The following is a 27,897-nucleotide window of genomic DNA, read 5'->3' as shown; positions in this document are numbered from 1 at the left end:
TTCATTCAGGAATCTGGAGGAAATGCTTCGGTCTGCAGGATCAACAGATCAACGTAAAGTCCAACAAGCTCACAGCTCAGTGTGTCCACTTCAATCCGATGGTTTCACATCTGGAACATTTTCAGCTCGACACAAAATGTTTCTGTTGAATCTAAAACCATTATATTTAAAAATGCTGATATTTGTTGTGACTGTTTTCAAATGTTCTGTAACACTTTAGCTTTAAAAGAAATCAAGTTTTTAATCTATTTAATGAGATCCAAACGACCTTCAATTGTTTATTTATTGTGTTTGTGACATTAACGGCTCAGGATCTTGGAACCTCGCGGGCCCTTCTTCATGAAGGCCCCTGTTAGAAAGTTTCATGCAAACGGCTTGATGTTGTTTAAAGGACAAAAACATGTTGCGCGAAAATTATCCTTATTATAAATAACAATAAAATGTTATGGGACCATAGAGGACAGAAAGGTCCACTCTAGTGTCTTACTGCGGCGCTTTAGAGGACAAACAGGTTGGCACTGATCGGCTTTAGTGAGAAGATCAACATCATACAGTATTGTATTTATTTGATATTATGATTCATAGTTAGTTGATCTACTGAGTTTTGGATTGTGGCCCCCTAATGACGTGGTGGTCAGGAGGCAGTAATGAGTCCCACTGATTGGGTGAATGAACACCAAAGAAAAGCCAGGTCCACGTCCAGGTCCACGTCCAGGTCCACGTTTAGGTCCAGGCGGTGAGGGGACTGTTTGTCCAGAGAGGCCGGTGTGGATGTTAAAGTTCTGAGGCCGCCTGGGAAAATCCTGCTCTGCGACAACTGGAGGGCCAGAGACTAATCACTCTCTGTTGCTTTCACACTGCAGACAGCCAGTAGTTGTGTGTGTGTGTGTGTGTGTGTGTGTGTGTGTGTGTGTGTGTGTGTGTGTGTGTGTGTGTGTGTGTGTGTGTGTGTGTGTGCGTGTGCGTGTGCGTGTGCGTGTGCGGTGTGTGTGTGTGTGTGTGTGTGTGTGTGTGTGTGTGTGTGTGTGTGTGTGTGTGTGTGTGTTCAAGAACCCCCTGTCTCCCGCCCCCCTTTGGGCGCAGAGAGCGCACTGCACAGGCGCAGAACACAGCTGGGGTTCTGGAGAAGCTGAACGGTTCTAAACAGAACCGACACTCCGACAGTCCAGCCACTGCCAGCGGACTGCTACAGCACTGGACCCAGAGCCGCGCGTGGGCACCTCTCCTGCCTGCGCGTGCAGCCGCTGACCGAGAGGAAGGCAGGGCGCGAGGCAGACAGACAGACAGACAGACAGGTCATCGTCATGATCAGCGGCGCGCGGGGATGATAGGTGACCGCGTCAGGTAGGATGAACAGCAGCGGCTGCTGCTCACCAGCTGCCAGGAGCATCTGAAAGTTCAGCGAGGCGGTGTGTTGGTGTTTGCGGTGTGTTGGTGTTTGCGGTGTGTTGGTGTTTGCGGTGTGTTGGTGTTTGCGGTGTGTTGGTGTTTGCGGTGTGTTGGTGTTTGCGGTGTGTTGGTGTTTGCGGTGTGTTGGTGTTTGCGGCGTGATGAGCAGAGCGGTGAGGAGAAGAAGGTCAGGACTCTGAGCCGCGGTCAGGACCTCCCGGTCGGCCTGACAGCGGGACGGAGCTCCAGCTTCTTCATCACGTCTTTATTTTCGCCAGAATTACTCAAACCTCTGCTAGATTTACATGCCATTTCAATGACTTTTGTTCAAGAAACTAAACGTAGCTCTTAAAAATAATAAAACAATAACATTAGATTTTTATAATAGGCTATAGGCTATATTATAGCTATAGGCTACTTGCTTTTATTTACGTTTATTAAAAATGGAGTGTCTAAAATTATTAATAGCATTTTTAATAATCAGTGAAAGGGCAAGCTCTTCCTAAACTGCTGACCAGCTTTTTGCGAGTTTCCACTTGTGTTTTTGTGAGAACCGAAAATGTTTTGAGGCTGGAAGGCCTCCTCGCCATCACCCTAATCTCTGACTCCTTTCACAGATTAACTGTCAGATTCTGGTCAGAAGTCTGGTTCGGCTGATCCAAAACGTTAATTTTACCACCAATAACAAGAAACGTGTTGGAGTAATTAGATTATTACACATAAATAATCTAAGTTGAGTTCATACTGTATTTATTTATCTGTTTAGGTTTAAATATTTTTTCTTTCTTTTTCTTGTTATTGACATTTTACAAATAGTGTACGGGTTCAACTTTTGCAATCTCACTTTAATTATAATCTTTTAAATACTACTACTATAATACTACTACTATAATAATAATGATAATTATTATTATTATTAGATATATAGTTAAACTGATTACTCCTCTGAATTATTATAATTCAGAGGAATATCTTTTTTTTCCAAAATAATTATCTCAAACAATAAGATTGTATAGCTATTGTAATTTAAAAAATTTTATTTTATTGCTCCTAAACATGAATTTGGATACATATTTTCCTCAGAGCAGGTAATCTGGACAGTCAAAGTGCTTTGAATGTATTTTTTCACAACAGTGTCTAGATTTTGGGCCTCGAAACTAATGGCTACATGTCAGATACAGCGGGTCGATCAACAGAACCAACAGTCCATTTGTTGCAGCCTTTGACGTTGTGGCTTTTATCAGTTAGTAATATGCTTTGGGGAATATTTTAAATATTCACGGCAGAGGGTAGACCGCATAACCTCTATAACATTGCTGCTTTCCCACTTGAACTGTATGTGCGTTGATCAGTAACAATAATGTTTGCTGTACAGAGAGATTTTTCCTGGTCGGAGTTTGTAGACATGTGATTAGTAACATTGTTTATTACTGCTGCACAGGGCGCTATTCTTCTTCACTTGGGCTTTTAGTGTTTTAAAAGCAGCGAGCTTTAAAGCAAATACTTCTCAGCACCAGCAGAAGGTACAGTCCAGATTCCTTTATGGGTTTTTCACACATTACAATACATCTGCTGCCGTTCTGAACATGCAGAAATGATGGTAGTCTGTTTTCATTTGCCTGATTTTATATCTTTCTAGCTTGTTTGAGACAGTAGTGCGAGCATTTTCACGCTGAAAACGAAAAGCTGAGTGTGGCTCATAATTCCTGGTTCTACTGGATCAGTGAAAGGCCCAGATTCACAGTGTGGTTTCTGCTCTGTCAGCTGTTATCTTTATTAGCTTTAACAAATGTCTCTGTTCGTTTACATTGCACGCTTTCTGGTCCACTTTGTTGGCTTGGAGAGTGGCCGTTCTGTGTTCACAGAGCCACTGCACCAACAGTCAGCCCTGAGGAATAAACAGTAGAAGGTTCTCAGGCTATGGGAGACAGCAGCAGGATACACTGCACAGGTTTACCTGTGGGCAATCACTTTTCACTGAAGGTAACTGCAAATGACTGTAACGTGCAGGAGGTACAACATATTCTAAAAGTCTAGAATAATGATTTTAAAAAGAAAATCATTCAAATAGCTCAGTTATATTACATTTATATTCCATACTAAGCATGACTAACACTCATGTAGGAGTGTCTCCCATGTCTCGCTGGTCACTGCAGCAGCACAGTGAGGGTCTCCCATGTCTCGCTGGTCGCTGCAGCAGCACAGTGAGGGTCTCCCATGTCTCGCTGGTCGCTGCAGCAGAGTGAGGGTCTCCCATGTCTCGCTGGTCGCTGCAGCAGAGTGAGGGTCTCCCATGTCTCCCTGGTCGCTGCAGCAGAGTGAGGGTCTCCCATGTCTCGCTGGTCGCTGCAGCAGCAGAGTGAGGGTCTCCCATGTCTCGCTGGTCGCTGCAGCAGCAGAGTGAGGGTCTCCCATGTCTCGCTGGTCACTGCAGCAGCAGAGTGAGGGTCTCCCATGTCTCGCTGGTCGCTGCAGCAGAGTGAGGGTCTCCCATGTCTCGCTGGTCGCTGCAGCAGCAGAGTGAGGGTCTCCCATGTCTCGCTGGTCGCTGCAGCAGAGTGAGGGTCTCCCATGTCTCCCTGGTCGCTGCAGCAGAGTGAGGGTCTCCCATGTCTCGCTGGTCGCTGCAGCAGCACAGTGAGGGTCTCCCATGTCTCCCTGGTCGCTGCAGCAGCAGAGTGAGGGTCTCCCATGTCTCGCTGGTCGCTGCAGCAGCACAGTGAGGGTCTCCCATGTCTCCCTGGTCGCTGCAGCAGCAGAGTGAGGGTCTCCCATGTCTCGCTGGTCGCTGCAGCAGCAGAGTGAGGGTCTCCCATGTCTTGCTGGTCGCTGCAGCAGAGTGAGGTCTCGCTGGTCACTGCAGCAGCAGAGTGAGGGTCTCCCATGTCTCGCTGGTCGCTGCAGCAGCAGAGTGAGGGTCTCCCATGTCTCGCTAGTCGCTGCAGCAGCAGAGTGAGGGTCTCCCATGTCTCGCTGGTCGCTGCAGCAGAGTGAGGGTCTCCCATGTCTCGCTGGTCGCTGCAGCAGCAGAGTGAGGGTCTCCCATGTCTCGCTAGTCGCTGCAGCAGCAGAGTGAGGGTCTCCCATGTCTCGCTGGTCGCTGCAGCAGAGTGAGGGTCTCCCATGTCTCGCTGGTCGCTGCAGCAGAGTGAGGGTCTCCCATGTCTCGCTGGTCGCTGCAGCAGAGTGAGGGTCTCCCATGTCTCTCTGGTCAATGCAGCTTTGTCCCAACAATCCTCATCAGACAGATTGTGAGCAGGTGTTGCTGTCGAGGTTCTGAAGCAAAGATTCAGTAACAGAGAGCTGTCTGAAAAGCCGTGTCTTTGCCTGTGACCAGTCGGTCTACAGGAATTTTTTCGCCACGGAATTTATCGACGCAGGTTTTGAACGTTTGCTGATCTGGGGTATTTTGAGACTCCTGATGCTCAAACTTTAAACAAATCAAACAGGCAATGAAATGATTATTTTTGTCCTAATTGTGAAATTTAATCTGAAGCTGAATTCTAAAAGTATTTTTTTAGTTCTAGGAAGGGAAAATTTAAATCGTGATTATGTGTTTTTTACTAATTTAATGAATTTAATTTATTTTGTAAGAAGAACATATAATTTTGAATACTTCTAAAAATACACCAGATTTTTCTTAAAGGTTATTTATCATCTGATGATCCTGGACAATGTTTAGAAAGGACTATTCAATGAAGGTTAAAATTACTTAACATAAACTTTAAATAAATACAAAAAATACAAGCAATACAATCTGTAAATATAAAATAAGAAAATCACAAGACAATCAACATGTATAACAAGTAATTAAAACTAAACTAATCCTCCACCTAGACAGCAAAACACAGATGGACATGTAGAGGAGAAGGTTCTTATTAGTCTGATGTGTGATCAACCAATCCCTTAATTGCACTTTAAATAGATTATAAGTGGTAAAAGCTCTTATTGTCCAAAACAATGATGTATTATTTCATAAAGAATCAGAAGAAGGATTGGATCATTTTTTAAATGTTTACTGTCTTTACTGATCATAGTAAACCTCTCTAAAGTCGTTACTTTAAACGTACATTTATTTTTTTAATCTTTAAGCACATTATTAAACCTTTAGTTTCCCTCCACAGTTTGAAATGTAAATGTTGTTTCACATTGTACATATTCGTGTTCTACAGTCGAAACAGCGTTTTTACATAATTATAACTTTATTTAAATAAAATGAAATAATTTAAATGACTGTTGGATAATCAGCAGAAACTCTTTGATAACTCATTTCCTAATCTTGGCTAATATGAAGAATGACTGGAAGGATTTAATGTGGTTATTTGTTCAAGTGAAAACTTTGGACAAACACACACAAACACACACACCCACACACACACGCACATAAACACACATCATGATGATGAATTTTTCAGAATAAAGTTTCACTGCATTTCAGGTTATCACTGAACTATCACAATATGGAATTAAATTGTGTTATTAAAAGGAATAATAAATAAGTATAAATATGAAGATATATGTTATTAATTATTTAAAAATAAGGCATTTACTTAATAACGTAAAGATGAAAACTGAAAATGACTCAATTAAAATGTTTTGCTTTTTATTTTCATCTAATATTATTCAACCCAAAAAAAGATGAGTTGGAAAAAAACAAGACACAACGTCAACAAACCAGAGACTGAAAACGTAAAGCTTAAAAGCCGACAGTCTTTTAAGCAGTTTTCCTCAGAGTGAGGAAGCTGCCGTTTCACAGACCAAATACATTTTCCTCATTACTCAAATCACAAATGAACCTGAATGAGATCAGCCAGCGGTGGTGGCGGGGCATGCAGGAGAGCAGCCACTCTTGGTGAAGAGAGTCTCGATTCAGGTCTGCATCATGATGACCCCTCCTCTGACCCCTGAGTTATCTCCTCTCTGCTAACTTTGAAAGCTGAGTATTTGTGTAATGCTGCAGAGATGCTGCAGGAGAAGGCTTCAGCTGTGACGGATGATTGTGTGAGCCGGGTCCAGGCTGACGGCGAGACGGATCTGTTTACAGACCAGTCCCAACTTGGTGCGCCCACAGCTCCCAGCGCTCCCACCTCGGCTGGGCCTCACCAGGTACAGATGAAAGCTGGCTGACCAAATGTTCTGGCTGATTTAAAGAACCCAATAATTTTTCACTGACAGCCAGAGGTTCTTTTAATTAGAAATATGTAAGCTTGTTGGCAGTACAAACAACATCTGAAGTCAACCTGTGACTAATTATGCACTAGTTAGTGAAATGCTGGAATGTATTTACGTTTAAATACATAGAATATTTTACTATCTCATTTTTTATATGTTGGCATGTAAAATTCAGCTGCAGTGGATGGTTGAAGTTATGCAGAGGGATTTTATGCTCTCTTTCAGAACATTGAGAATATCAAGGTGGTCCTTCATGAGAGGGAGCTGTGGAAGAGGTTCCACGAGGCTGGAACTGAGATGATCATCACAAAAGCTGGAAGGTCAGTAAAAGCTTCATGTCTTCAGTCTGGAGCAGATCTGTGTGTGGTTTGGTTTCCTACTTGTGGCATGTGGAAAAATGTGTGTTTTTATAGGCAGAGGGATGTTTTGTCTCTGCAAGTTGAGGGGTCCAGAATTGAGCTGACTTTATTATGAATCAGATTAATCACGATGAATCAATGATACAAATAATGATCAACTAATTTGGTAATCAATTCATTATTAATTTGAGCATACAGACTTTAAAAAAGGTCATTTACTGAAAGAACAATGGATTAAGAGCAGTAATGAAGCAAGAACTGAACAAAAATACATTTTATATTTAATATTAATTCAATAACACAATGCAAACGGTTGTCGTCACATGCTCATTCAGCAGGAATGAATCTGCAGGGTTTTCTTAGACAGAAACATTTTAATCTACTTCAGTAATTAATTGAGCATAGCGCACGGTTTAACTAAGATCAATTGGAATCCATTTGTGATTGAAATGAAGTTATTTTTTGTAAAGTGCCTTGAGAAAGAATTTGATGTGAACTGGTGCTATAGAAATAAATGGAACTGAATTGAAATAAAAACTTTCTTTGTCTATAAATTTGTTGCATCCAGAACTTCTCTAAAGGCTTTTTTAACTTCACCTGGTTCAAATTCTGGACCTTCATAAACCTTTTGCTTTCCAATTCTTAACTGGTAAATTCAAAAAATAATCACAAATGTTTTAGCAATAATATCAGATATTATTGATCATATGTAATAAGAGGTTTATTTTTCTTGTTTTGAAAATAGCTTAATTATTGTTTATGTGCATACTTTAATGTAATAATCATTAGTTTCAGCCCTAGAGTTACACTGGGGAATTCTTGAGAAGATAATGTGTGTGTGTGTGTGTGTGTGTGTGCTATACTTGTGTTGCAGATTATCTCACTCTTGGTAAAAAGCTTACAAATCACAACACCTTCTTGGAATCCCAAGCATTGCAGTGGTTTATAATTGATGATTTTTCTCCTGTTTGAAGAGAACTTTTCAGACTGAAAAGTGATACATAAGTTTCAGATCAAAAACTCTATATTGGAATTAAAGTTTTCAGTAATTATCTTTAATGTAAACTTTGGTTGAATTATAAAACATTATATTTTAAAGTAACATAAAGGCAAAGCTGGAGAAGAATGGCAGATCAGCAGATGTGCCCAGGGCAGCTCCGCCCTGCAGCGGCTGCACAATCAGAACTGCAGTTGGGTTTTTTTCCAGGGCAAGGGAAGGATAGTGAAAGGTATTGGAGCCTACAGTCCAGGATTTATGGATCACAACTAGTGATAGAGTTCAGTTATAATCCCTTTGCTGAAAGAAATAAAGTTTTCTACACATCACCAAAAAAAAAAAAAAAAAAAACAGCTCAGTGTTTTCTGTGCTGAAAGCTGCTCCCATTCTTCAACATTTGTGGAGCAAGTAACAGTAAGTCTTTGTGATGAGAATGATACCTCTATGCTGCCACTTGTGTGGACAGATAAAATTAACCGAGAGACGGAAAGTTCCTGCCACATACATAATTGAAACCACAAATGACTGCTGGCCTTGTTGGATTTAATGCGGCCTGAGGATTACGTAGTGAAGCCTTTGGACATTAACCAGAGATTGAGAATACTCACATCGACCTCTGTCTCTCATTCCTCACTCAATGATCTTTTTTCCAGTAAAAGGTCACCACATTTTTTGCTTAGAGCTACATAACTATAGAAGATAGACTTTGGCTTCCCAGGCTGACAGAGTGGTTTCTGAAGACTTTTACATCCTTTGAAGAACTAAGTAGTGATGCAGGCTGGAGGCCTCCTGGGTTAACCTGCAGCCAGTCTGAGGCCAGACTGCAGACTGCAGCTGATGGTCCCTGACTAGTTTTAACTGGACTCATTCTGCAGCTGCTTCTGCAAGTTCCTATATAAAAATAGGATTTTTTAATTTTTTTTGCTAAATGAATTCTGATAACGCAATTTTTGCTCTGTTATTTCAAAACCCTAAATAATTACACACTTCTCTGTATCTGCATTTCCATTACAAATGTGCGCAAAACTGTAAAAAAAACTGTAAAAATAAACAAAACACTTTTGCAATTGCAGTGCATACATTAAATAAGTCATTACAACAACATTATCCTCTTACATAGTGGGAGGATGATGAGTAGTAACATGACTCTTATAATGCGAAAAAAAATAATTCCATTGCAGTTTTGTGAAATATACTAATTTTTATAGAGCTGAAAAAATCATCTCATCCTACCAGAAAAACCTTTTATCAAAAAACTTTTTTTTATAAAAGAAAAATGTTGAAATTTAGAAAATGTCCATGTTTTCTAAATGAGCAAATTTATTTTCATAATTCCAATTTGGGCTGTTGTATGCTCAGTGTTTAGTCTGGGTCCTAATGAAACACATGTTTCTGATTGTTTATCAAACCTGAAAACGTCTGTGACAATATGCAAAGTGGAATTTGTTGTGAGCCATTTTTCTACTGTTGAACAAAATTCCCAAGCATTGCTGTTAGAGCTTTATTTTAAAATTGCTGGTAGTTTAAGGGGATTTTAATAAAATCAATATTTCAAAATAACAAATTCAAAAAATGTCAGCAAAGCAGGTGAATTTTTCAAATATTAATTTTTTACACAATTTAGAAAGAATTAGTATTAGTTTCTTTTTTTTCAGTGTAATGGTCATAGAACAGCCATGTCTGAGACAACAGACCCCTTGCAGAAAGTTTTTGACACTAACAGACCAATGGATTGATTTATAACGTGCACCAAGACAAAAAAAATGTGATGTGAGTTTGAGAATGCTATCTATGAGGTGTGAAGAGGGTGAGTGCAGAGGCGATGGGGAGGAAGGACAGATGCAAACCCACATTTTTAACATTTCTCCAACACCAGCTCGCTCCTTTCCTTAAACAGCACCAACTGGGTCCGTTGCTTGTTATGATGAGTGTCACTGTCCAGGCCTAATCCTCACTCTTCAAAGCGCCAGGCACAGTGCAGTTCTTCCCTCACTCTCCTTCTTTGTACACAGCCCGTCAGTGAGCCGCAGCAGCAGGCTGATAAGAGAAATCCGGCGCCCTCACTAGGCCTGAGTACTACATTTGGATCATTTCATCACCCCACACACACTTTAACCCCCACCTCTGATGCTCCTTTTGATCTGGCCATAGTGGTGGAGATTTCTTGAGAAGGAACGGATCGCTGGAGGCCCTACACATGTGGGACTGTTGGGAGAAACAGCTGGCTGGCCAGAAAAACACATGTACACCCTGACACTGATATCACACATGGACTCTCCAACTGCCGTTTCTCATGCTTCTCTTAAACTCACTTAGTCACACCAAAAAATGGAGGGAATACTGTTTGTCTTTGGTGATCGGCAGAGCTGAACTCTCTGACATTTTAAAATGTGTGTTGATCTTCCATCATCATGTAGGAGCACTGTAACCACAGAGCTCAGAGCTTTTTATGCTGCTCATATTCATCTGAGCTCTTCGTCTTTTGTTTCTCCTTATTCATGTTTAGACTTCGATCATCGGTTTCAGACCATTGTCTGTATGTGATGAGCATCAAATAAAGTCACAATAAATACTCGGAAGATTTCACATATTGATGTATTTAAATTCACATTCAATAGTGAAGTGAAATATGAGGAGAAACTGTGGGGTGAAACAGTGAGTTTCACAGAATGCTCCAAAGCTGTGAAATTCACTGCCTTCAATGTTCTGGTTTTGGTTCAGTTCAAGCTGAAACACGTTTGTCCAGAGCTATCTTCAGCACATAGCATAAACACTCCTATGTTTCTACAATGGTTTATTTTTATTCGAATCTTTATTCATAAGTTAATGGAAAACACCTCGGCTCAGTCGAGACTGCTGTAAAATGTCAATTTGACTCATTGATATCTTGACGACTATTTATGAAACCTTCCAAAGGGTCTTCACATATTCACACACAAGTTTCAGAACACTCTTGCAAAAGAGATTGTGCTATATAAATAAATTTGGTTCAATTTGATCTGATAATTGGAAACACCCATAAAATATCAATATAACATGTCACAATGAATATCCAACAGATAAAGGTTAGAAATCTGAAGTCTGCGTCAAGTTCCTCCGCTTCATTATATCTGATGGCAGATGTAGAATGATGAATGCTTTTCAAAAAATATTGGGAGAGTGAGAAAACTTACAATCAACTACCATCCCTCATTTGTTGCCGTTATTAAATGAGGTGCTGTGACGGCTCTGCAGCCACAAGGTTCTAGTTTCACATCTAGATAGAGGATTTGCAGGTTCTCTCCATGCATGCATGTGTTTTCGATGGAGGTTCCTGGGTTAATATTAAAGCAGTTAATGTGTTTCTCTATATGGTGCCTACCTGTGGTGTCTTCTGATGGACTGTAAACCTGACCCAGCTCTCAATTTGTAGAGCCTTCACTCCCAATTTCTGCAGCATTTTTTGTTTCCAGTTTCTTTATTTCTCTCCATTCTCACTGTCAGCATAACCGGTGATTTATTTAGTCTGTATTATGTCAACAAAGCTGGCCAAGAGCAGACCGGCTGGCCAATCTTAGCTGATGTTGAAACAAAAAGTCTGCATACAAACTACAAACTGCTAAAACAGCAGCAGTTTATATGCAGTTTTTGTTTATTTCTCAAAAATGACATTTCTAATGTTGGGTAAATCCAGCAGGCCTGTGGAAATCAGTTTCCTTTTTACCAAGAGGAAACAGCTTAACTTAGTTTTAGTTTAATTAACAACAACAAAAAAACAAGCAAACAAAATGCATTTAGGACATTTAAGGCTACATTTGAAATGCTTTGAGGCTGAGTTACCTGTTCACTGGTTTCTAACCGACAGTAAAAAATATTAGCCTAGCAGATAACATGAACCACAACACTGACACCTGAAGACCTCAGAATCCACCTGACAAAAAATGAGTTTCATATTCCTTTCCTGATGAATGTATGAACAGATTTATGTGCATTTTATTTGCCAGGACTAACTGAGTCTCTTCCATATTGAAGCAGAGAGCCTCAGCCTCGCCTCCCCCTTTATGACCATATTCTCCAAATCCAGGGCCCACATGTCTTAACGCAGGCCTCCATCTGCTCTGTCTGTGAGCGGGGAGAGGAGCCTGAGATGAGCAGAGGTCTGTTTTGAATGTTCCCCTAAGATTAACCTGTCTTTCAGTGAGGATGATAGCAGATCTGATCTGCCCCACTGATTGGATTTGAAGCCTCAGAGAGAGATTTAAATTACCTGCCCTCAATCCCTCTCCCCTTCCTCTGTCTAACGTAAGGGAATATTTACAGTAACATGATCAGAGACATGAGCCTTTGAAGATCAACAATTGAACCAATCGGAGAAGCAAGTATGACGACAGGGTTTGCTGCGTTCCCATCAACCCAGATAAGCACGCAGGCCTGCTCTGAGTGTGCTGTCGAATGTTTGAGCGCGTCGCTATGGGCAGTACCCACACACAAACTGCAGGCCCTACTGACTGCAGCCTCTTAAGCAATGACGAGCCAGCTGTTTAAACTGTCCAAGCCGGGTGCCATTAAAAACCACTTAGGGTTTTATAAGAAGGCAGACAGTTCTTTGTGAAATTTCTTTTGGTGCAAATGGGATGAAAATGTTTTTGCTTTCCCAGAAAAGGTCACCAAATGTAGCTTCCTTCTTGTATTTTACAGCCTTGACTTCTGTATTAGACTCTTCTGTCTTCTGGTATGGAAGCATTAAATGGATGAGAGACAATCCCACACTTTCCCTGAGGTTTTTCAAAAGTAGCAGTAAAGTTAAAAGGAAACGCAACATAGTTTTACATTTTTACAAGTGGAAATCTGACAAGATGTGGTGGATGTTTGTATTCATTTTATTTCATTATTCCCAGGCTTTGATCTCTGTCAGTTTGCAGTTGTTCCATAATCATCCCATTTTCTGATGAGGGGTGAAGTGGCGCTCTGTAAAATGTTTAAAGATTGGTGTGTTATTTTAGAAGCTTTAAACGTCTCCACAGTCTCCTCCCTGCTGTTTGTTCACTAATGCTCTCCAACAGACCTCTGGATTTTTGCTGAGATCAAATTAAACACAGCTGTACCTTTCACTAATTAAAGCCTGTTGGTTATGAGTAGTTTTATTTCGTGGCAGCAGAATGAAGAGGTCTGAGAAGAAAAGCATGTTGCACTTCTCTTATTTTTGCTTGTAAAAAAAATAGAACAATGTATCCTTCACAATTAAATGTGACTTTGTTTTGGTCTTTTTTTCAAAGAAGAAACAAACAAGGACATTTGAATAGATTAAAGCCTTTAAGGTTTCTGGTTGCGGCATCTCAATGCACTGAATTGATGGCTTTGCACCAATCCCTCATACTGAGGACCAATGTAGTGACAGTGGAGAGGAAACCTCCCCTTTAACAAGAAGAAACCTGACACAGTGTGAGCAGCCATTTGCCATGAACTTGATGTGATGCCCACTCCGTGTCTCCTACAGGGCCTGGGTCTCAGAGAAAAACAAAGCTAAACAGATCATCTCTGAGACAGTTTTTATGTTTATAGGATGAAACAGATCAGAAGGTCAGTGTGCCTAAAGGTATTTGTATTTTCTTCAACACAGGAGGATGTTTCCTAGCTACAAGGTTAAAGTGAGTGGCATGAACCCCAAGACCAAATACATCCTCCTCATTGACGTTGTCCCAGCTGATGATCACCGCTACAAGTTCTGTGACAACAAGTGGTAAGACTGGTTGGACCAAAATTCTCCCAGTAAACAATGGATCAGTAACACAGCAACAGAAATGATAAATCTGAGAGAAAAATTGAATTTTGTCTTCCAATTAAAGATTAATGTATCAGAAAAATCTCCTGACACCACCAGCACTCGGGACCACTGCCCTTTGGTTGATGTCCATAAACAGAACATTGCTCCTTCTATGGGCAACATATTTGATTTTACACAAAATACAAGTTTTACATTGATAGAGATGCAGCAAAGACAGACAGTGAGTTTCTGTTCTCAGCACACACATCAAGCACATAGATCTCTTCTTGTCCTATTTTGTAATTAATGCTACTTATTGGTGACAGTCCCCTGTAAAACAAAGAGTTCATTGAAATTTAACAAATTTAAGTCAATATTCTTTATGAAATTGTCCAACCTTTCTTTTGCATATAAAAATTAATGAACCATGATTGTAAAAACGGCATATGTACCAATCATGACAATCGTGTACAATTAAACTCCTAAATGTTACATATTATAAACATCAAAGTTCACTAAGATAGAAACAAAAATGAAAAACGGAGGCAGTAAAATCAGAAAAATTATCAGAAATAAACAGCTGCAGATGTTTGACAACTTAACATGGTTTGTATTTGTTTAAACTCACTCAATGAAACAAGCTTCTTCAAATGTGGCTAATTATTGCATAAATATTTAAATTCTCCACTTGCACCCTGGGACAAGCCCTTGCTTATTTTGGGGACAAACATGGGAAGATTCTGCGCTTTATAAAAAAAATGTAGGATGTTAGATATGAAGGAAGACCAAGAATAAGAAAAACTAGTCGGGACTCATACCATGTGAATGAACATTAAAGTTTGTGCTTGTTACTCATGGAACAGTAATGTGACAAATTGAAAAAATGTAAGGTGTGAATACTTTTGCTAGGCACTCTAATGCCAGAGCCTGGTGTTGGGGGGTTCTGCTGTTGTTCAGCAACGTATTTAAGTTAGATAATTGTTGATGATTCTGTTCACATTATCTGCAGTAGTTTAATGCTTCACCATAACGCATGAAGATGCCGTATCGGTAAACGGTACTTTCACAGCCCTTTGGATGAGATCGATGTATGCCATGCCTCAACACTCCTCACACATCCCAATATGTTTTCAGGATGGTGGCTGGGAAGGCGGAGCCTGCCATGCCAGGCAGACTCTACGTTCATCCTGACTCCCCTGCTACAGGAGCTCATTGGATGAGGCAACTGGTGTCGTTTCAGAAGCTTAAACTAACAAATAATCACCTGGACCCATTCGGACATGTGAGTACCTGACAGAGTGCATCAGGCTCTAAAAAATTATTTACATGTAGGTCTCATCTTAGTGAGTTCTAGAAGATTTAAATGTTTATTTAAAGTGTCAGTATTATGTAGGTTCCAGGCACACAGTATCACTTTATAGCACAATCAAGTAACTCATAGACAGTCACTAAAGTCACTAACTTTAGTTATAAATTTTCAAATTTTGAAATAACTGTTGAATGGATAAATGCTGACTTTGAAAAAACTCACGATTTTGATCAAATGTTATTGGGCTGGGTTGAGGTGGTTTTTAAAACATATTGAAACATATGTATTTCACAGAATTGTAGTGGAAACACTTTTTTTATGCATCACACAAGTCTCATGATCAACAGCTGGATGTTACTACTGGCAAAAACCACGAAGACAACAGGAAGTGACACCTTCACAAGAACTTTGGATTCAACATGCCCACAGAGTTGAACATCTGATTCTAATGTGCTGAATCCAAAGGTCTTCTGTAAAACCATCAGCTACAATTTTTGCAAAACACCCAGATGCAGCTGCTCCTTTTAAATGGCCTGTTGCTCCACCACCTGATGTCTCTTCTGATGGCTGACAGATGATGAGTGTAGCATCACAGTTGAATTACAAAACTTACATCCATCACTTCCATGATTTTTAATGACTTATTATGTGAGCAAGCTTAGTCACACATGATTTCAATTAAATTTCTTGTTTGATAGAAGCACAGTGATTGGGACACTAGCAGGATAGACAAAGATTTGTGCACATTTGTCATGGAACCAGCTTATGTTACCTTCAGTTGCTATGAAAATAGTATGTGTATCAATCATGACTTCAAAGAAATTAGAATGCAAAATATAATGCCTTTGAATTGGGCCTCTGTCTATGGTTCTCACTCAATCCACCTTCAGGAAGTCATCAGAACAAGGCTCCTCTACTAACAATAGAAAGGCTAACTGCATTCACAAAGAAAAATATGAGAGTTGGAAGTAAAGCAAAGGAAGTAAAGTAGCTATTTTTTTTATAACAACAGTATTTATGTTAAAATCTTGCCCTGGCTATACACTGTTTTTTCCTTTTTCTGTTTTTATATATTTCATATTCTATTTACTTGATATGATTGTCTTTCACTTTAATGATGTTACAAAAAATGATCCATGATGGGGCAATAAAGGATAATTATATTCTATTTTTCTAAACCCTCGAGGAGAATGAAGACCTAAAATAGTGGAAGGTTTAAAATAACTGAGCACATAACAGAAACAATAGAACATGACGCTGATATTACAGCTTTTGTCCCTAAACATTGTGCTGAAAAAACTGCATAACATTATCACGTTTCCCAGACCAGAGTAAGTAAACAGATGGACAGACAGGAATGAGTAGATCTGCTCTCATTTATTTAAAATACATCTGCTGGTGATTATTACACACACCCACACACACAAGTTTATATTTCTAGCCATATAAAGACTTTGTATTGATTTTTATTGGTTTTATAAATGGTATTGTTCCCTAATCCCAACCATCACTAATCTCTTCTTTACCCTATCCTCAACCAAAACTAAATTTACACCTTGCCCCAAAACAGCACTGCTCTGTATGGGGCCTGAGATTTGAGCTCCATAAGGAGCAATGGGTTCTCACAGGATATTATTTGTTAGACAGACTTAACAATGTATTAAATACAATGATTCACTTTGAACATTTATAACATTCTTCCAGAATTAGAAATCCACTTGAGTCTGTTCCAAAATCAAGTCCATTGAGTTTGAACAGAAAAAATTAATAATAAGAAGAGTTGATGTTCTTTAGAATAAGCTGTCTACACAAACATATTTATTAATGACATTTCAAAGAGAAAAATCAAATCAGTTCTGTCTAATTGTTTTAGGATAAACAAAACCAAATAGTCATTCAAGACAGTTTCTTCATTTCAAGTGAAGCTTAGGTTATTTACTCTAAAGCCTAATATTGCCAGAGTGACAGCGTGATGAGCAGGACCATGATGGAGGGCCTCTTCATGTGCTGACTTCTAAATGATGGAATGGAAGGAGGGAACAAGTGCAGAGGAGAGTGTGTGAGGAGTGTGACTGTGGCAGTTCTCCCCAGGGGAACTCTGGGATAGCTTGTCTGAAGCCATCCCATCACTGGGCAGGCTCATTAGGTTCATAACCTCTCAGATCAGTGGTGGAGCCTGTTGTCACATTGGGTTGAGAGCCTGGGCAGTGAAAAGGTCGAGTAATGAGAACAGATGAGAGGCCGAGGAGGGGACGACGGGACCAGGAGGTCTGCTGCTGTTCACAGAGGACAACAGATCCCCATGTCTGCTTATTATCTTCATTACACAATATAGGACAATCATTCTCATCTTCATCTCATAAATCTCTAAACAGCACAATCACAACTCTGAGAAAATTCACATGTGTGGTTACGGAAAGTATTCAGACCCCTTAAAAATATTTTCACTCTCTGTTTCACTGCAGCCATTTGCTAAAAATCAAAAAAGTTGATATTATTTCTCATGATTCCCATCAGCATTCCGTCTTGACCGAAAAAAACAGAAATGTAGAAATTTGCTCAGTCTTGGGTAGAAGCACCTTTTGATCTAGTACAGCCATGAGTCTTCTTGCGAATTATGTAACAGGTTTGTCACACCTGGATTTGGGGATCCTCTGCCATTCTTCCTTGCAGATCCTCTCCAGTTCCATCAGGTTGGATGGTGGATGTTGGTGGAGCCATTTTCAGGTCTTATGTTGTTGGAAGGTGAACCTTCAGCCCATTTGAGGTCCTGAGCACTCTGGAAGAGGTTTTCTGACACAATCTCTCTGTACTCATCTTTGCTTCAGTTGTCATCCTGTCCATGGTTCTGAAAATATACCCATAGGACGATGCTGCCACCACCATGTTTCACTGTTGGGATTGCAGTGGGCAGGTTTTCTCCACTCATACTGCTTAAACTTGAAAAGTTTAATCTTTGTCTAATCAGAGCACAGAATCTTATTTCTTAGTCTGTGAGTCTTTCATGTGTATTTTGGTAAACTCTATGCAGGCTTTCATACGTCTGGCACTGAGGAGAGGATTCCATCCAGCCCTCCACCATAAAGCCCTGACTGGTGGAGGGCTGCAGTGATAATTGACTTTGTGGAACTTTCTCCCATGTCCATCTCTGGAGCTCAACCACAGTGACTTTTGGCTTCTTCTTTAGGTCTCTCACCAAGGGTTTTCTCACACAATTGCTCAATTGGATGAAAGAGTTCTGCTCATCCCAAACTTCTTCCATGTAAGGATTATGGAGGCCACTGTGCTCTTTGGAGCCTGAAGTCCTGCAGAAATTCTTTTGGAACCTTGGCCAGATCTGTGACTTGCCACAATATCGTCTCTGTGCTCATTGGGCAGTTCCTTCCACTTCATGATTCTCATTTGCTCTGACATAAACTGTGACAGGCATGTGCCTTTCCTCATCAAGTCCAATCAGTTTATTTAAACACAGTTGGGCCACAATGAAGGTGTTGAACCATCTGAAGGAGAAGAAGAAACTGACAGTATGTGAGTTCAATATGAGTGTCTGAATACTTATGACAAGTTCTAAGTTTATCAGTTTGTCTTTTTTAATAAATTTGCAAACATTTCTACATTTCTGTTTTTTTTCTGTCAAGATGGGATGCTAAGTGATCATTCTTTAGAAATAATATGAACTTCTTTGAATTCAGCAAATGGCTGCAATGAAACAAATTGAAACATTAAAAGGGTCTGAATACTCATTTAATTAGCAAAGACTTGTTCTTCACGTCGAGTCTGAGGTGTTATCAAGTCCTATCATCGTGTTACAAACTTTCCAAAGACTCTGATTAGATTCTAGTTGATACCAGGCTGTGAGGTCAACTTGTGACCTTTACGTGAGGGTGGCAGCATAAAAGAGACTAATGAAAGGAAAAAGTTCTAAGTTTATCTAGCTACAAGCCATATAAAGATGCAGCAAACATGTGGAGGTTTTGGTCTTCATACAAAAAGCCATTCTTGGTGGAAAATACTCCAGATGACCTTGGACACGCCATCCCCGCTGTGAAATCTGGTGGTGCCAGCATCATTACATGGTAATGCTTTTCAGGAAATCTTGTCAGAGTTGCAGGGAAGATTGATGAAACTAAAAACTTGTTAGAGACTGCTGAGTACTTGAGACTGTTGTGGAGGTGAAATTCTGCAATTCTGTTCTGAGAACAGGTTTAGATGTGTGGAAGTGCTGTATTGTTTTGGTTGGAATTATAACTAATCCCAGGCTTTATTATGAATAATTTAGACTTTTAGATAAATAATAACCACCTAGTGGAAGCATGATAGCATTTTGCAAGCCTTGAGGAACTCACTAGACATCTAGTCTTCCTGTAATGATGTTTTGCTGTAGCTTAGGAATTTAAAGGGGCGTTATTATGTATTTTGGCATGCAGTGCCATTTCGTTGAACAATCAAGTAACTGCAAAATTCAGTTGTTATTAATATGCTATATGAAGAAAAAACTGCTTAAAAGAAATCTGACTGATAAGTAATTTAGCACCTTTATATTGGGCCTCTGTTTCTTTAAAACCCCCTGATCTTTTTGAAACTCCACCTTCAGGAAGTCATCACAACTTGGCTCCTCTATTAACCCTTTGATAATGTTTTTACCAGCCTTTCATTGAGAAGTAGCCCTCATAATGAGTTCAGCTGTTGCACGGTTCCACCAGGTGTTTGCTCATTGCTGCTCGCTAGTCTTCTCTTCTCTTTCGCCATGTGTTCTTCATGGACCTGTTTTATGTAGATAAGCCTGGGAAGGTTTTCTTCTCCTCACCCTCAACTGGAGAAATGTTATATTATTGAAAAAACGTGTTGTGAAACTTGTTTAAAACCTTTGTTGTCTGAACATCAAACATGTTCTCAGTAGAACATGTCGCCATAAAATGATATGATATATTTTTAATGACTTGAAAAAGCTGTCACAGATGAAATTTCACATTTTCTGCTTTCTCTTTTATTTTGGATTTAGTCAAATGAATAGGTGACTTCAAAACAGAATTTTTTTTTCCTTCAAAAAAAGTCACTAGAATCAAAAATATGTTAATATATAAATATATACAAAATCTCAATAAGTTTAGTGTGTCAAAGAACATATAAAATAGGAACTCGCTCTCATTGCCTCCAGTGGACAACAGCAGTACAACATGCACATGAACAGAAAGTGACAGGATACAGAACTTGTAGCTGTACTTTTCAAAGTAAATTAGGAAACATGAACATATAACACAAAATAACTCAAAGACAAGTTAAGATGAGAACATATTCTAACAGAGTCTGAGTAGTTGTGGTATCTTTGCAACTGGAATCAACCAGGTGCTGACAAAACAGACAGAAAATGAGTTTTTTTTTTTTTGGAAAGATGTTAGTGTTTCAGAAAGTCTTTTTGCCATGGCTGTCTGGTTCATTCTGTCTGTATGAAGAGAAGAGGTGAGCTCCACATAATCAGGTAACGGCAGGTACGGAAGCTGCAGAGGCCAAAACACTACACAAACTACTGTATATTCTTCCCTTATTGCAGATATCAACCCTGGTAAAAACCAGTCCCATGTCCTGCGCTACTGGCCTCATACTGAGGGTTTGGACTCTCAGCTTCAAGACCAACAAAAAAACACTATATTGGCAATCTTGACCAACGAGAAAGATATATCAACAGAATTGCTCTGTCGGGATTGACTCATATAAGATGGAGAATATAGTTTAGCTGATTTATTCATAGTCACTGTCATGGCAGTTAGTTACAGATTCCTACCAAGATGTCAGTCAGCTACAAAGTTCCAGGAAATGTGATGTCATATGATAACTATGTATTGCCAATGTTTGCCCGTGGGATATGTAGCGCACCAGTTTGATGCTATGAAACTTACTGGAAATTGGAGGAAGTTCAAAGCATCTCTTCCATCCATCATAACAGGCAAGGATCAAATCTCAGACTCCAATGTCTTTCTGCCGACTTTCTGAGCAAACGGCCACACAAAGAGGAGCAGCAAAAGCAAATGAGATAGATTAGCAGAGCTTACTGTGTTATCCAGGACATGTTACTGAATAATGTAATCTGTTATTCTGCTATGACCATCATGAGAGTGTCGTACATTCCATTTTCCATGTGCAGGATGAGAGTTTGAGCAAAGGTCTTTAGTCAGGGGCTACCTCATATTAGCTGCAAGATTGACTGCTACTGGAGATCCTTCATGCCCACAGTGTCCCCATCCACAACAACTCTTTGAAGATATGTCTCTGGATGATGAGTAACAACATTTCATTTTCTGAGATAAATAAAATACTTGAATTAAATCACACTATTATCTCTTTCCACTGAGTTTAATGTCACTCATTCCATCACACAACTCCGGCTTGTAAATGGTGAATATCAATTGAAAGTATGGTGGCAGGATTTTAATATAACTTTTGGATAAGTTGAACTTTTCAACTGTATATTCTTCCCTAAGAATATACAGTAAGTTGAAAAGTTGAACTTTTCAACTTATCCAAAACTAACACCATGGTGAATGAAGAAAAACGAACACAAGGCTAATCTTTTTCTTTAGACTGTCACTGGCAGTCCAGGAGTTTCAGTATCACCCACAGTCAGCAGAGCAGAGATAGGAAAATAATGAGCTTATTTCAGTCTTCAGAGCAGAAAATAAGGAAGGAGTCGTTCAGTGTTCGAGGAAAGCGTAGCAGGCCATGGCCTTTTCAACCTTTGCCTCTCTTTGGGAGCCCCCTTGAGGTGAAGGCTTCTCAGGAGAGTCTAGAAAGGGAGGAGGGGGAGCGGAGCTTGATGTTCATCATGGCTGACAGGGCTGGACCAGTGGTGACCCTGCTCTACTGCTGCTAATGCCTGACTGGGCACCGCGTGGAGCTGCAGTGAGCAAAGGGATGTCAGTCAGCTGACCTGCAGCCACCTAACAACCTAAATTCACAACACACGCCACCTGCTATACAGCGCTCAGAGTCCCCATCAAGTCAGATGAAATATGCAAAGATGGAGTTAATCACGTATCTCAATGACTCCAACAGCTTTCTGGTCAAAAGCACCAGATTCATAGAAATATTTAACAGGAAACACTTTTTCTGTCTGATATAGATTTGATCCAACAACTCTGAAGTTCACCTCTACTGCATCAAAGCTGAATCACAGTAATAAGGGCATGAATCACCTACCAACTACATATTTCACTACCATCACCTATCAGATTCTGAGACAGAAAACTTTGTGAACTTTGCTTCAGTATGCAGTCTGTAATCATAGTAACCACAGAACATAGTACACCGTGTGCACAATTATTATGCAAGTTATAGTTTTTGAGGATTCATTTTGTTGTTAAACAAGTACAACTCACTCAGTCAATGCCAAATGTTAATAAACTCTAACAATTTCAAGAGTGCTGCATCCCTCTGACTTTTTACAGTTTTGAACGTTTCAGAGGCTCTTAAATCTATTTTTGGCCCATTTTTCCTGAGGAAAAGAAGCTGCCTAATAATTCTGCACACCTTGGTATATATGTTGATGTCCGTAGGCCCCGCCCTCCCTCATTAAACAAATAGACATCAGCTGATGTTTATACTCAATAAGCATTCAATTTTATACAACTTGAAGATGGAAAATATGCATGAAAATGATGTTATGATCAAATCTAAAACTTTCCTATTAATTGTGCACACGGAATAAACAACAGTGGGGGTCTGTCATAGAGACGTGGTCTCACCTTGGTGCAACTAAATGTGACTTCTTCCCTTTCCCAGATCATCCTCAACTCCATGCATAAGTACCAGCCCAGGCTTCACATTGTCAAAGCTGATGAAAACAATGCCTTTGGATCAAAGAACACTGCCTACTGTTCTCACGTCTTTCATGAGACGGCCTTCATCTCAGTAACATCTTATCAGAATCATAAGGTATACAGATGTGATTTTTTATTCTTCATACAGTCAACAGCTACAGATCTGAGTAATAAAAATCAATAGATTTGCTTAGAATGTCCAGAAAACAACCAGTTCTACTTCAGTTACAAGAGACCAAGGAGCATGTCTGCAGAGATGAAGATAAGATGTTAGAATATATCCACAAATGTGTGCAATAATCTATCAGAAGCTTCCAAAGCCATGACATCATCATCTGGGCTTTCTCCCATTGTTTAAAGAGACGTTGATGATACTGTAGGTAATGTTTGGATTTTGAAGACACTATTAAATGCATTTTTAATATTCTTCCTCACAGTATTCTACCTTTTGGCAAATAGAAATAGTTTTTGTGATTCTAACTGACATATGACACGTTTGCTTTGATTTAACTTCAGACAGTGATAAAGAAAAGTGTATGTGTCTTTATTCATTGTATCAAAACTTTTAGTTTCAACAATAGATATATGTATTTCAGTATTTTTGTCAAAAATTTTGACAATTATGTAGACAGAGCAATTTTTTCAATTATTTAGCAACATTCTTGACAGCAGCATGTGTGGCATTCCCCCTATATTTGGATGTGATGTTTCATACAGAGCTTTTAATACAAGAAAAGTTATTGTGTGCCATATCCAGGGGCGCCGTATAGGGGAGAAAAGTTATGATAATTCTAAGGGTCCCTGGCCAACTGGGGGCCCTTCACATTTTATTTATTTATTTTTTGTTCATAGAAATAAAATAAAAAATAATTAAAAATTGGGGCTCTGTACAATTACAAAATTAATCATATTATTTTTAGCAGTAAAAATTTTATGTTCCCAATGACTCCCAGACCCAAAAAACACATGAGAGATAATCTGTGAAAAATCTATTTCCTCTTCTTTCTCAAAATGCTAGAAACAACAAGTCAGTTGTGATTGACAGTTTTACTGCTTTTGCGATGCATTTGATGGGTCAGATAGACACAAAAAAAAGTGCCCCGGGTTCTGGGGGGACAAGACTCCTGGCTGCGCCCCTAGACATATCTAACATGGTCATAACTGCATCTGACTGCTGATCCAAATATTTCTTAGATTAGATGGCTCTGCTGTTGGTAGCTGCAGACTGTGCTGCTACTCTGTATCGCATTACATTGTCACACTCATTCAACACTCCTGTGGTTGACGAGTGTTCAACCACAGGTGCTTCCTTTATATCTGCAGCTTCCTGAAGAATTGGATAAGAGATGAGTCAGGGGTCCCACCCCCCATTCTATGTCTGAATCTCAGATCTCAGTTTCTGATTAAATTTGAGATCTGTTAGAAACAAAACTATGACATTTGAAGAATTGCTGAGATTCTGTTCAATACAGTAAATTTGCTTATCAGTTCTAAATATTAGCTCACTTACTGATTTAACCCAAAAAGTTTGAGTTGTACTAAAATGTTTTTTTTAGATCACTCAGCTGAAGATTGAAAACAACCCCTTTGCTAAAGGGTTCCGAGGCAGTGAAGAAGGAGACCTGCGTGCTTCCAGACTAGAGGGGTACGTTTCTGGAGTAAGCCACCAGTGACGAAATTATCTCATAATTCCTTTTACAAATTACAACTCACTCTGTGGTTGCAGTTTGCAGTTTTCTGGCCCATTACCAATCCTTAAAAATCCTGTTCTACAGATTCTGATTTTGGCCGATACTGATTTTTTTTTTGTTTTTCGTCTGAAACATTGCTAAATATAATAAGAAAGTCACTGAGTTGGCAACAGTGGGGTGACCATAGTTAACAGCAAATGTGCAGACATGACCTGGTGGGCAGGTCTGTCAGTCAGACTCTCTCATGGCAGAGCAAAAGAAGACAGCGGCTGATTTTCAGACCTTTGCCAAGATTGATAAGATGAGTGGATAAATTCAGCTGTAAGTATTAACTGATCACAGATTCCCAAAAACCAGGGAACTCAAGGCCGATTCATTGGTGCACACCTAACTCATACCCTTGATACTAGCATACGTTTTAGTTCTGTAAGACTGTTTTGGACAGAATCTGTACTTCTCTCTGGAAATGTTGACTTTTCAATGAATGTCTGACAAAGCCATTCTGTTCCTGATATTTAGGAAAGATTATCCAGTCATTTCTAAGAACATGGTTCGTCAGAGGATCATCTCCTCACACAGCCACCTGGCAGGGAAGCTCCGGGCTGGAGTACTGACCAGCCATGCTCAGGTCCTGTCTTCTTATCCGTATGACACAGGAGTTTCTTTGTCAAACTTAGAATCCCAGGATTCTCTCTCCAACCACTTTCCTCAGAGCAGAGATCCCAGTCTAGTTTACCACTGCTTCAAACACAGAGGTATGTTTCTGTTTTTATAAGGAAATAATTCAAAATCAAACACAGTACGCAGCGTTTCACATGTCAGCTGACTATTGCTCTGCAGATAACAGCCGACAGCTGGAGCTCGGATGCAAGCAACCATATCTGGAGTCATCATCTGTGATGTCAGAGGAGCATTTCTTCCATTCTGCTCCCTCCTATGAGTCGCCCTTGCTCTCTCGTCCCTACTGCGGCGAAGCCATCACTGCCAGAGAAGCTTGCATGTACAGCGGAATGGAGGCCCAGCCCGGAGTGGGGCCGGGGGCAGCAGAGAAAGACGAGCGGACCATCTCTCCTTCTGTTAGCTGCAGCATGTGGGCCCCAATGCAGCCATATTCCCGCTATGGTGTGGAGGCCGTTCCGTACCAGCCCTTCACCTCTCACCCCTTCTCCAACACCACAGCCGTCCACCCCGTGCTGCCACAGCCTGCCTCAGCAATGTTACCCCGGCCGCAGGCCGACCTGGGCATCTACAATTCAGCTATGGTTCAGAGGGGTCTGCCAGTCATACCACAGTCATCCTCCTCTTCATCCTGCTCTCCAGTTCTCACTGGTTCCAGTGATGTAATAAGTCATCAACCTTTGTACCACAAAAAGTCAGGCTCCGCACTCCAGCCTCTGAAAGAGTATCCACCGTGTTCTAGCCAGAGAATGATGCCTATCCGAGATTCCTCCCATCAGTACCAAGTGGGGCTGAGTAATGCAGGAAGTCACTGGACCGACAGCTAATGTGTGGATAAACCCATCAGTTCAGGTGAGACGTTATGAAAGGTTTCTGAAACCCCGGAGCGGCTGAAGATACTGAAGTTCAGGTGAGGTGATACTGAAGAGCAGTCATGGTCTCTGATGAACTGCACTGCACATCTGTAATCTATGTGGGAACTGAATTGTATACTGATTGTATACTGAACGGTCAGTACCCACCTCTCCACTTATACTGGTATATAACAGATGCTGCAAAGGCTGGAGAGGACTCTGAGACTCGAATGTGTGAGAAGCACAATGTGTCTAACACACACCCAGGTCTCAACAACAAGCCAGGAGGAGACACACAAAATATGGAACCAGGAAGATGAAGAAAACATAAAAAGGGGAAATGGTCAATGACATTACTATCAATATTTTCTGAGTTGCCTTTTAAAGTTGCGGTATACAACTTGTAAAAAAATATTTTTACATATTTGTTGAAAACGTTGTTCCATGTTGTAACAGTGAGACAAATAATCTGAGAAAAAAAATCCACTCCTCTGCCTTCTACCAGAAACAACCAATCAGAGCCCAGAGGTGTCTTAGTTCTGTCAATCATCCTACATGTGGTGCTGCTCATCCCTCCTTCTATTTTCTCTTTGCTCGCTGCTGTGCTATACCTAGCACAGCCTGTCCTCTATACTAAGATTAGTTAGCATGGCCAGCCAGGACTGTGGACGATATATAGTATAGAATACTCTATTATTTATTTATTAGGCTTCTTGATTTGGGACTTGAGTTTGAATTTCATACTACAAACAAGAAAATGCCAGCTGCTCTGACAATAAGAAAATAATTGAATCCTTGACTAAATGGCTTGCCTGGAATGGTAAATTGTTTCTCCACCATTAGCACATTTAGCAGCAAATACATGTGCTCCATTGACAGCACTTAGACCCTCCTCCTGGCTCTGATTGGCTGTTTTGCTCAGGAGCAATGTTCCGTCTAAGCTGCGCGCCTGCGCAATCGCGCACTGCTCACATATTCTCAGCGCACAAGAAAATCTATGTAGCGCATAAAATAAAGTCCAACGTAAAGTGGACATTGAGCTCAGACATCAGTTTTGACTATGGACCAATAAAAAAATTTTTCCGTTCTACTTTGCGATCGAACTCAGTGAGTGACAGGAATCCAGCCAATGACACGATACGGTTCACTTTCGCTACGCAGCCAATCAGCGCATGCTGATTGGCTGCCTGTACGTGAGTTACGTGCCTTGGTCATATGCGCCGTGCAGGTGAAAATAGTGCTGTAGAGTTAAGAAACGTGAAAGCCATCACCTTATCATGTCTACATGGGACATCCACTCACCAAACCAAAGTAAAAAAAAAAAAAAAGAAATGCACTTCTTCTAAGATCGAATGGAATCAAATCAAATGAAAAGAATGTTCTGCATTTGATATTGAAATGTTGAGTTCAGACTTTTCACTATGGATAAGCAGACATTTGGTCACATGCAAAGAAGTATGAGGCCATTCTCCTCCACCCACAGATTATGGAGGCCATTAACAGTCAATATGCTGAATTCAAGAACATAAAGCAAGAAGCAGACTGACCATCAACCTGGGCTAAGTGTATAACCACTGGAGAAGTGAGAAGGGCAGGCGTGAAAAAAACTGTAATTAAATATTTTACAAGAATTTATACTGCATCACAAGCTACAGAAAACATTTCATTGTGCAAAATGTGAATGTTTTAATATGAACAAACATTTATGTCTGAAAGGTGTAATGTCTCATTTCTCACCCTGGCTGAAGCAGGACTCTTATAGCATGCATCTCATGAACAGCAATGTTTTATGTTCTTTTTTTATTATTTTAATTGAGCAAATCACTTAAATTAAAAGCAAACGAATGAAAATTGCTGATGTAATTTGATTTTTTTAATAAGCCATGCAACT

The 27,897-nt window shown here is 40.1% G+C and overlaps 1 protein-coding gene across 1 annotated transcript; it reads left to right on the top strand.

Moving 5' to 3' along the window:
- The first annotated feature begins 1,173 nt into the window (after positions 1-1,173).
- tbx4 (T-box transcription factor 4) lies at positions 1,174-27,897 on the top strand. Its single transcript, XM_055045607.1, has 9 exons — positions 1,174-1,344; positions 6,350-6,495; positions 6,787-6,881; positions 13,517-13,636; positions 14,795-14,942; positions 22,746-22,898; positions 24,340-24,428; positions 24,994-25,229; positions 25,315-27,897. The coding sequence occupies exons 2-9, from the start codon at positions 6,352-6,354 to the stop codon at positions 25,977-25,979; spliced, it is 1,650 nt and encodes a 549-aa protein (XP_054901582.1). The 5' UTR covers positions 1,174-1,344; positions 6,350-6,351; the 3' UTR covers positions 25,980-27,897.

Source organism: Poeciliopsis prolifica, unplaced genomic scaffold (assembly GCF_027474105.1).
Source record: "Poeciliopsis prolifica strain line A6 unplaced genomic scaffold, Auburn_PproV2 SCAFFOLD022, whole genome shotgun sequence".
Lineage (NCBI taxonomy): Eukaryota > Metazoa > Chordata > Actinopteri > Cyprinodontiformes > Poeciliidae > Poeciliopsis > Poeciliopsis prolifica.
This window is presented reverse-complemented; position numbering and strand designations above follow the sequence as displayed.

Excerpts from the sequence above, each read along its gene's own strand:
- tbx4 (XM_055045607.1), top strand. The coding sequence starts at position 6,352 with ATGCTGCAGGAGAAGGCTTCAGCTGTGACGGATGATTGTGTGAGCCGG. Across the intron at positions 13,637-14,794 it reads AAGTTCTGTGACAACAAGTG|GATGGTGGCTGGGAAGGCGG; the intron begins GTAAGACTGGTT and ends ATATGTTTTCAG. Across the intron at positions 25,230-25,314 it reads CCACTGCTTCAAACACAGAG|ATAACAGCCGACAGCTGGAG; the intron begins GTATGTTTCTGT and ends ATTGCTCTGCAG.